This window comes from Camellia sinensis, chromosome 9 (assembly GCF_055761805.1).
Source record: "Camellia sinensis isolate YWXY chromosome 9, ASM5576180v1, whole genome shotgun sequence".
NCBI lineage: Eukaryota > Viridiplantae > Streptophyta > Magnoliopsida > Ericales > Theaceae > Camellia > Camellia sinensis.
Window position 1 is genome coordinate 191296492 of NC_138969.1, and position 11665 is coordinate 191308156.

Sequence of the window (11665 nt, forward strand, 5' to 3'; positions counted from 1 at the left end):
TATAAGGAATTGGTTTTCTTCCAAAATTAGGATTACTTTGGATTTCTATAAGTAGTTGGTTTTTCTTCCAAAACTTGTACAAGTCCTCTAAATCTTCTTTTTGGATTCTAAGGTTTATATCTGGAGATATTTTGCTAATTTTCTTTGATGTTTTCATTGAGTATTCAACTCATGGTTTAAACAGTATACATCAAAGGTTTGTTTGTTCATTCTACACAAAAAAGAGAGTTGTTCTTTAGTGGATTCTGAAGAATTCGAGCCTAAAGCTTTGGTGGATTCCGTAGTGGTTCATCGTCAAGACAATTCCGAGGTAAAGACGAGGTTAGAAGAGGCACATAGAGGTTGGTTCAATTCGAGCGTGGATTCGTTAGGTAATTGAGAGTATACTTGTGTAATTCTTTTATATCTTCTTAGTGAATTGTTTTGTGGCTGTTGCCCGTGATTTTTTTTATCACAATTGGAGGTGTCCAATTGTAATTTTTCCACGTAAAATCGTTGTGTCGATTTGTCTTGATTGTTTGATTGTGATTGTTATATACTGCTTAAAATTGATACATAATCACAAATCAACATGTAGGGGATTTCTAGATTTTTCACTATTGATCTTAAAAAATAAATGAAGATATAAAAACACATAAGTATTGAGAGATGTTTTAGAAATATGATTAAAAGTTAATTTTTAGACTTTTTAAATTTTTTTTATTATATTGTCTTAAAAATGATATGACTTAAAATAAATTAAAAATTAATTTTTGCCTTGTAACTTAGGTTTCCAAAATAGTTGATAATATATATAATTTGAAGTATATTTCCTCTGAATCAAGTTATTCAATGAAAATGGTACGGATGTGGTACGGATGAAAAAGACTGCATGGTGTTTTATAACAAAAACCATATATAAATCACAAAACATATCAATTGTAAGGGAAATTCTATTATACACTCCCTATCCCAATCCTAGATTTCTTAAACTTGGTTTGGCCAAATGTTTTTATTTTATTTTATTTATTTTTTTGAGGTTTTTATGATAATTCAATATTCAACTTGATAGATCGATTAATCCGAAAGACTAATCCCACCAATATACCAATAGGAGATGTAAAAATATAGTAAAGTCCCCTATGGATTGGTCCAAATGAGAAGTTTAAAGGTTTTATTTCTTATTACCTATTAAGATGTTAGTTATGACTTTTATATTTTTGTTATATTTATGATATTGTTGTGGTTATGATACAACAAATTTTTTTGTTATATTATGTTTGATTTTTTATTTTTATTTTTATTTTAAATATGACTTCTATAAAATTAATTTATGATATTTATATAAATCAACTTTGTAATAATTTACATATGCGACACATTATTACCCTACATTTCCATATTGACATCTTTCCAGAAAGTTATGAGGTATTATTATATAGAGCATCACTATTCAGGTTAAAAACTTAGATTTATTTTCTAAATTTAGTGGTGTCAAAATAATAATTAACTGATAATTAAATATTCTCTAATTATTAATCAATTATTTCTTAACATATCATCAAATTTAAAAAATAAATTTAAAAAATAGACTTGTATAATATTTTCTTATTACATATTAAACACCATTATTTGAATTTAAGCACCACTACCCTATTTAAACTTCGCCAGTCCAAGGTCAAACCTTGGCCGATGAGCTTGTCCTAGACAGGCTAGTAGACCAAGCTATACTCTAAGCTTGATGGACGAGATTCAAGCCTTTTTTTTTTTTTTACTATTTTATGTACGGCTCGTGGGCCAGGCCGACGATCAGGCCACTTTTCACGGGACAACAAGCCGTGTTTTAACACTTAGGCCAAGGCCGAGGCCACTCAAAATATAGATGTGGACCAAATAAAAGAATTTGGATCATCGACCGTCTTACTTGGTAACTTCTAAAACGACGTCGTTTTAAGATTTATTTATTTATTTTTTCTTTCTTCTTCTTCCTTCTTGTTTTCTCTCTCTCTCTCTTCGATGATCCAAAACCAGAGGGGAGGGGAGGAGAAGGGAGGGGGAGAAGAGGAAGGAGGGAGGGGGAGGTCCGATCGTCGCCATCGCAGCTCGTCTCCTCGCCGCCGGCCGTCGCAGCACGCCGTCGCAGCTCGTCGCCTCGCCGCCGGCCGTCGCAGCACCGCCGTCTCCTCTGCCTCCGCCTCCGCCTCCTCCTCCTCCTCCTCCTCCTCCTCCCCCACTGGTTATGGCCCCCTCCAATCCGGCCCACCGGCGGCTCTTCTTCCCCTCCCCTCCCCCTCTCTCTCCTTTCCCTCCCCTCCCCTCCCCTCCCCTCTGGTTCTGTCGAGCTCGACGAGGAAGAAGAAAAGAAAAAAAATCAAAAAACCCCCAAAACGATGTCGTTTTGGGGGGTTGATGGAACGGCTGCCGAAAACGGCGGTCGAGGATCCTTGCTCCAAATAAAATGCCAGCAGCCAGCCCATAGGCCTTCGAGGAGAAGATGAAACTTAGAGTTGCTTTGAAAATTAGTTGGTAAGTATTTTGAAAATAAGTTATTTTAATTAATTTTTTATGAAAAAACGTGTAAAAAAAGTAGAGTGGAGAACTAATTTTCAAGTCCAATGATGTTGCAATTAATTAAAATATCTCAGACAACACTCCTCATATCTGCTTTAATCATCAACTAATTATATTATTTATACATTATTGGGTCTAGAAAATGAATTTAAAAAATGAGTTTGTATATCATTTTTCTTAACTTTTGGATAGTGATGTTTTGAGTCTATTGCCAACTCATTGAACTTTTTGGATGAAGTAGGTGAATATTTTTAACAATATATATATATATATATATATATATTTTTAAAGAACAATAAATCATTAAATTGCCAATTGTTACAACAAATTATGTGAGTGATTATTTTCTTATTCATATTTTTAACACATTTCCTTACGTGTGAATAGACTCGACGTCATAAACAAATCAAACATGTGCAAATTTTAAATTATTTGGTAGACTGTGAAATTTGAACACATGATTTATTATCTACTCTAATATCATGTTAAATAATGGAATACTAACTCATCTGAAACCTAAAGCAAACACTTCTTCTCATGTGTGGCCCCACTTCACATGAAGAGACAAATAGATTGAGAGAAAAAAAAATGCACAAGGATCCTCTAGAATTATTTTGAACACCGAATGGTTAAGAATTCAACTATTCATGTTTACTGAATCAATGATAATCAATGTTACAATTACACACACGAAATTAAAGAATAAATAGACATTGGCAAAGCCCTCCATGTATTGATGGCTTGCCCTTTATTACTCTTACACACGCAACAAGTTCCTAAACCTTAAAAACACAAAAAATTTCAATAGTACTACAAAGTACATTCTAGCTACACAAATGTTCTATGTTATCATATGTTTTTATGCATAGCTACACATTCCATACACACATAAGCTTCCTTTGTCGCACTTGTTGTCGCAACTTCCACAGTGTTTCTTGTTATCGCGCGGGTTCACGCACGCGCCTTTGCAGCAAATCTCCGAGTACTTACACTTCTTCCCACACTTGCCGCAGTTGAGCCTATCGGTCCTGACATCAACACACTTCTTCTTGCAGCAGTCACGCCCCGGGCTGCCCTTTGCATGACAAACCTTAGGGTACTTATCGCATGTCATGTTGACACGTACCATTTTTTGGGCAAGAAACCGATTTGTCCCACGAAGGGAAATTGGCTCTGGGCTTTGGTGTGAAGGAATGTCGTAAGTTTCAGATGTTTGAATGTCTTCTTTGTCGTTGAGGGGTAATTCTTCTTCAGCTGATGTTGGTGTTAATGTCATGGCTAGAGCCATGAGTATAGCCAACATGAACAACATCTTGAGGGACATCATGTTGTGTGTTGTTGGTTATGTGTGTGTGTGTGTGTGTGTGTGAGAGAGAGAGAGAGAGAGAGGAGTAATGAACAAGCTAAAAAATGAGGTGTGTTTGATTGCTTTGGATGGAGAATGTAGGTTGATAAGGAGGGTGTTTATAGGTGAAAACGAGTTTGGTATGGTATGAACAAATGAGAGAGAGAGAGAGAGAGAGAGAGAGAGAGAGAGAGAGAGGAGTAATGAACAAGCTAAGAAATGAGGTGTGTTTGATTGCTTTGGATGGAGAATGTATGTTGATAAGGAGGTTGTTTATAGGTGAAAACGAGTTTGGTATGGTATGAACAAATGAGAGAGAGAGAGAGAGAGAGAGAGAGAGAGAGAGCTTTGCGATAACGAACAAGCTAAGAAATATTGCTTTGGATGGAAAATTAGGTTGAAAATGAGTGTATTCATTGATGAAAACAAGTTTGGCAATATTAACACTCTTAAATTAAAAAAAAAAATTAAACTATTATAAAACAAACAACTTTATTATTCATGTTTATATATATATATATATATATATATGAGAATTTTATTGATGAAAATTAGAGTACAAAACAATTGAAAATATCAATAAAAGAAAAAAAGTAAATGCAAAAAATATGAAAGCAAAATTTTATTATTCACGCATAGTTAAACTTTTTAAGTTAAATAAGTATAAGTATTACAATTATTAGATAGATAGTACATTAAATACATTCAAAAAATATACAAAATGATGTGTCTTATTTATATTTATTAATTATAAGAAGTTGAAAAACATATTACTATAATTTGTATTCTATATGAATATTTAAAAATTTTAAGAAATAAAATTGATTTTATGTTCAACATTTTCAAAACGAGTTTGGCATAGTATGAACAAATTAAGACTTATACATGCGTGTGCATGTGAGTTGAAATGCATGTTAAGTGTTTGAGTGGGGTGGTCATATTCGACGGCTATGTACGAATTCAAGTAAAAGAAAGTTAGGCTCTATTTATATCACTCCAAGTAGGGGAACAAACTTTGAAAAGTTTAGATATATACAAATTATACCATGGAAAATGATATAAAAGTTTAATATTTAGATTCATTTTTAATACTCAATTATGTATAAAAATGATAATTAACTGATGATTAAAGAAAATACAAGAGAAGATAGTTGTTTTAAATATTCCAATAGAATGTCATACTATTGAGTTTAAAAAATGAGTCTAATTGTTTGGTTAGAATAATACTATTCTTATTTTATATTGACGTATTATTCACAAAATCTGTTTAAGAGTAGGACATAACTTTTTTATATGAGATGGGTCACACTTTTTGTGGATTGGACATCAGTGTGAAAAAATTATGTATGATTATTTGAGTGATTTCTATACAAATAGAAGAAATATAAGACTGTATCTGAATCATAACTTTAAGTAGAGATTTTGAAAAGAAAAGACAAGTGAAATGAAAAAAAAAAAAAAAAAAACCTTATATTTTATTTATATTTTTAGCACTTTTTTTTTCTTTTCTTTTAAAATTCTATCTAAATTTAAGATTCAAACACAATATAACCCACATATATATGAAATCCAACTTGTTGAGAAGTCTAGAAAAAGAAGCCAAGTATACCTGGACTATAAAAAAACCGTTACAGATGCACCTAAGTGTTCAACATCGTCTTGTTTTGACTTTCATTTAAAAATATTTAATCTGTTGGGTTTGAGTCATGGTTTTAAATATTTCAACCATCAAAGTCTACAATAGTTTAAACAAACAAATCAAAAGAGCATTTGAGCTCCAACATTGCAATTGTTATCCAATTACTGAAATTTTTTGCAATATTAAAAGAAAAGTTCATATACTTTATCACTAAATTGATATTATTTTTTGTGCTTTCCATGAATATGATATTTCTCCTTGTTTTAATCACTAAGAATGCATATGTTAATCAAAAGAGCCCATTTTTTATGATTTTTACGAGGGTATCATATATTTGATAAGATTCATCCTTTTGCGTCAGATCATGAAATATTCTCTCATATGGATTGTAATGATCCAACAAAGAGATGAGCTTTGCCCCTATATATCTATAAAGATGAACGTAGTCAGTACCACCCAACCGGGGTTACCGGCCGGAGACGCTTCGATGGTGAAATTAGCCACTGAAATTAGAGAAAAAATATGAAGAGGATGAAGTGTTTGTGTGATATATGACAGAGAGAGATGAGGCACACTCTGTCTTCTGGGATGCCCCCCTTTATATTGATGGGGGTGTGGTATGTGTTTGGGTTGGACCCATCGTAGGCCTTGTTTGAGTTAACCCAATAAGCTGATATATATATATATATATATATATATATATATTTGGCTCACACAATTGTCTCAAAACTTTCATTGTCTATGGTAGAATGAATGAGAGTTTCTATCACCGAGTTATGCTGTTCAAATAGATGTTAGGTCTCGTGATAAATAATACATTTAAAAATGAGTAACATGAATGAATGACTGGATGAATGCATGTATGTATGAATATATGCATGGATGAATATACAAATATATGTATAACTATACGTATATAAGGAAGAGGGGTGCGTTCCAGACAAACTATATCATAAGCGAGTCTACATTAGATATCTCTGTAACGATAGGCCACGGTATTATAACCCCTGGGCGAATGTGTATGCCACGGTATTGTAACTCCCGAGTAAAGGTGTAGGCCGCGGTATTATAATCCCCGGGCGAGGGTGGAGCGTATTGTCGAGTGCAAAAATTACTTTAAAATATGGACTTCCGTGCCAAGCTAGAGACATTTCTATGTGTCGAGTACGGAGAGCTCCAAAATATGGAGACGTTTATTGGTGTCAGGCGGCGATCAATTGCAGCATTGCAAGGATAATAATCCGTGTCAATGATTGCCTATACTAAATAATACAGATATATCAGCCACAAAAAAATGGGAAGTTGTAAAAGCCGCAAAAATATGCAAAGAATTGTTGAGTGTGTAACCGAATATGTAGTATGAGTGTATTGCCCCAAAACTGTTGCTTGCTTGGAGCTGTGTGAAAAGGAGCGGGAGTTTGTAACTCAAGTAATTGTTTTTGTAATTCTTGTACCATGTGGGTCGAGTAGACATACATAGCAGAGGTGCCAAGATGATAAACGGTTGATATCCCCAAGTGAAAAGCGAAAAATAGACTAAGATGTTTCAGTTGGCAATAAATGGCCAAGGTAACGAAATAAATGATCGGGAAGGATGGAGGATTTTTTCCTAGCCCCAGAATCTTGCTGCTGAAATTGCATGCCGATCAGATATGATGTGACTGTGGAACAATCTTGTAATGCCCGATTGTTCCAGGTCGTTGATCCCAATAATATGCGCGAAAGATATGAAATTTGTAGAATTAGACTCCAATTTGATTTCAGAATTGTTGTTTATATTCGGCTCACTGGATTATTGGGGGAAGTGGGAAATATGTTGAGTACTTGGGAGTTGATTTGTGAATGCAGATGCTGCCAAGTTCGCGAATCGGCAAAATTGAGTTGGGTTGCTTGGAAATGGAGGGCATAAAGTTCGATCGAGACAATGGGTTGCTGAGAACAGTAGTGACCCAGTTGCAGGTGTACGAATGCCGACATAGGTATTTGTGCAATAGGTTTTGACGCGGCTGAATGGAGATTGAACTACCAAGTTGCCGAATTGAGAGGGTCGAGTGAGTGGAGTTCGGCGATGAGCGTTAATCCAATTAAATTGTACCATCACCACATTGAACTGTCATGGAATTAGTTGGAAAATTGGTTCCATTGTCGTGAACATGTAACATTGAATCGCCATTGCCTCATTGCTTGCGAATGACGTTAGTTATTTGGAAGAAATTCAGATTGGACGTTGGCCAACATTGCCGAGAAGTAAGCCGAGAACAAAGTATAGTTGCCCCATTGCTTTCGAATGACAGTGGTTATTCGAAAGGAATTTAGAATAGACTTGAGCCAAAATTGCCGAATGATGCGGGTTGTTATAGTGGCAGGAAGACGCTAAAATTATTGAATTCGGTATTTGATCAAATGCCAGGCTTGGCAGCAAAAGTGTTGTTTGAACTGCGATATGTGGCACTGCATATAAAATTTACAAATTTCTGGTATGAAATTTGCAAAATCAGATCATATGGATGCGTTCAGAATGATCCAAATAGTTAGAAATGAATATGGGATCGCTGTACTCGGACTCCTGATGGCGTAGTTGTAGCCAAAATGATTCTGACGGCTTAGATCGGTGGAGACTAGTGCTTTGCGATTCACTGGATAATTGTTCTTATATTGCAAAAAATAAAAGAAAATTAGTTACTGGAAAGAATTGAACCCGCACTCTCAGATTAACACTGAACCACTCTGCTATGACATGCCTTGTGTCCATATTTTGTACATTATATATTTAAACTTAATGGTTCGATTATTGCAGGATGTAACTTAGCTGCAATCTATTGAATAATTTCTTACATTTTGCTAACTCTTGGGTCGTCTTATTTGGCAAAATATGTGATTTTTTGGGCAAATTTTAATTGGCTCGTACGACTTCGTTTTAGCTTCGATTTTGACGTGGTTTGTTGTGTTGGACTCGTCTGGATAAGTACTTCACATTGGTATAATCAAAACTTGATTTTGATAATGTTGAAAATTGTAAGTTTTTTGAAAATATGGGCTGTTGTGCAACTATCGGCAAATGTTGGCTACTTTTTTGCTCCTCTGGTTAGTGGCTTTAGACTCCTGATGCGAATCCTCTGGTATTGTTAAATGTGGATTTCAGTGAGCTGAGGTGCTAGTCTTATGTCGAGATCATAGTGCCAAACAAGTTGTCTATGCTAGATAAAATGCAAAGTTGATATTAATTTGCTCTTGATAATATGCCGAATGATCTGTGGATTGTAATAGTAAAATACTGAATAAGTTGTGAATTGATAATATGTGGATTTGTAGTTGCTAATATGCTGAGTAAGTTCTCGAATAAGCCGAGTAAGTTGTCGAATAAGCCGATAAGTTGACGAAACTCCTTGTTGATAATATGCCGAATAAGCCAATACGTTACCGACTTGTTCCTTGGGCCGGTGGATGTAAGTTGGTTCGTTGGTGGTTGCCAAATAGACGTAGTTGTGATAGTCAAATTTTGAGGTATGTTTTGGACAAATAGTCCGAGCCGAAATTGAAGCCGAAGACGATACTGAAGTCGAAGATGGCGAAATCAAGCTCGGAATTGTTTTGACCGTGCACTGTTTGTTATTACAGATATAGTCTTGGTGTCATCCTCGTCTAAGCTGTTTGCCAATCTCTTGAAGCCGATTCATCCTCATTGTCTCCGATTGTTCTTGCTGTGTGAGTTGCTTGGGTAACAAACTACAAAAAATGATCAGTTTGGGTCGGAGTTGTTGTTGATGGGGTTGGAACTCGATGATTAATTATTTGTCTATCAATCTGTGACTACGACGAAGGATCTAAGAGGTTGAGGAAATTGTGTACAAAGCTTGTTCATGGCCATAGATCTTCCGATGTACCCATTTGACCAATCCTTGAATTGGTCTTGCATAACTGAAGTTGCTGAATTGAAGTTGGGGCGAGTCGGCCATTCGGCTTATTGAACAACAATTCTTTAATTCCCGTTAATTGTTAGCACATGCATATGTATATATATTCCAAGAATCAACTTTTGTGAGACAATAATTTAATAAATAAAGTCCCAGAGTGGGTTTGGCCGAAAATCTTTTTTGTAAGGTCGAAAAGATGTTCTCACAAAGAAGTGTGAAATCCATTTTTAGAGAGAGAAAATTTAGACTCTATTGTAGATTCACTACATTCGTCTCATGCTTTCAGCTTTCCTAAACAAAACTAATATTTATTTCACAGAATCAGTGAGTATAAAGATAGAGACCTATACATACATATATGGTGTTTGCTATGCTCTTTATTGAATTCTCAGACGTTTCTCACAAACGGCGCCAATTGTGAAACCATAAAACATCCCCTCATATGGATCGTAGAGATCCAACGAAGAGATGAGTTTTGCCCCTATATATCTGCAAAGATGAATATAGTCGGCGCTAGCCAACCGGGGTTACTGGACGGAGACACTCCGATGGTGAAATTAGAGAAAAAAATATGAAGAGAATGAAGTGTTTGTATGATATATGGCAGAAAGAGATGCATACCCCTCTTCTGGGAGGCCCTCCTTTATATAAATGGGGAGGTGTGATATTTGTTTGGACTATATCCATTGTAGGCCTTGTTTGAGTTAACTCCAATAAGCTGATATATATATTTTTTGGCTCCCACATTATGATATATTCATTTTTCATATTTTTTGTGATTTAATTCTTTGTATGTAGATTTATTATTAATTTATAAGGAGAGGCTATAGTGTTTGTTGAGCTGGCGGTGGGTTTATTAGTGTAGTTTATTGGATTATTTATTACTTTTTTATGTTAAAAATATGTGTCAAAATATTTGTTATAACTTGTTTTTCTTTTCAATATATGAATAGAAATAATTTAAATAAGTTAAATATATATATATATATATATATATATTATTAAAAGTAGAGGTGTGTAGGGGTTGGTTTCTAAAAAAAAATCAACCCATTGGTTTTTATTACGCAATCCCTCGGACTCAACCTGTTCAACTTCTTAAACTAAAGAGGTCGGTTTGGGTTGGTGGATTTTTTTTTGCATACCTCTAATTAAAAAGTAAAAAAAAAAATATATTTTAATTTTACTTTTTAATCATCAATTTTCATGTTAAAAAAATAAAATAAAATCTCACCCGGCTAGTACCCAATGGAAAGGAGATTGGTCTGCCCTACGAATGGGCTTGGCTTTAGAGAGGTTTAAGGAGTTGAGCTTTTGAGACAAATCGTGCTTTGAAATTTCTATCTAATCATGCCACTAGGAGTGCATTGGACAAAGAGATAGAAAATTTCTTGGGACAAATGATCCCTAACCTCTGTAATGTGTCACAAAACGCATGCCTAATATTATTCAAAAACAACTTAATGAAATACTAATGATATACGAATAAAAAAAATTATATAAAAAATCAAATACCAAACGGTGTGACAAATATTGGTAGTATTTGGTAGACTTTTTCAAATATGATTTGAAAATAAGAGTTATATTTTGAGTTGTGAGTTTTGAAATTATGATTTCAGTGTGGAAAATTTGTTTGGTGAATGAGTTTTGAGAGTTTTGAATTAAATGAAGAATTTTTGATATGACATATGATATTTGATATAAAAACTTACAACTTATAAATAAACACAACTCAAAATATTATTCAAAGCCCATAAATTTTTTTTAAAAATTCTATTTTTATTTTATTTAAAATATAAAAAATAACAGGTGACAATTGTATAAAAAAAAAAATTACACTGTTCCGGTCAACTGGCCGGATGTCCTGGAGGACGACTTGTCGGATGTCCGGGAGGATGATCGGTTAGCCCAAAATTTCCCGCATTGGACAGAGTTTTCAAAAGTAAGTGTAGAGTTTTCAAAAGTGAGTGTAGAATTAATTTTTGAAAATTATAAATAAACATCACGTGCAAACCAAAGGGTAGAACTAAAGTTCTAAAACTCTACCAAACAGAGTCATTGATTTTTCTTTTTAATATTTTTAAATGCAGAAGGCTCGTCAAGATGACGTCAATTTTAAAAAAAATATTATTATTACATCATTCTAATCATAAATTTTGTATATGATTTTGTAAGAACAGAGTTTAATTTTCTTGTTGAAATGATGAACATGGCAATTGG

The 11665-nt window shown here is 34.1% G+C and overlaps 1 protein-coding gene across 1 annotated transcript; it reads right to left on the reverse strand.

The window, feature by feature from the left end:
- Positions 1 to 3179: 3179 nt before the first annotated feature.
- On the reverse strand, positions 3180 to 4139 carry LOC145798914 (Stigma-specific Stig1 family protein). Its single transcript, XM_082888275.1, has one exon. It carries the CDS (start codon positions 3875 to 3877, stop codon positions 3410 to 3412), a length of 468 nt encoding a protein of 155 aa, XP_082744401.1. The 5' UTR covers positions 3878 to 4139; the 3' UTR covers positions 3180 to 3409.
- Between the last annotated feature and the right edge of the window lie 7526 nt (positions 4140 to 11665).

Excerpts from the sequence above, each read along its gene's own strand:
- LOC145798914 (XM_082888275.1), bottom strand. The coding sequence starts at position 3,877 with ATGATGTCCCTCAAGATGTTGTTCATGTTGGCTATACTCATGGCTCTA.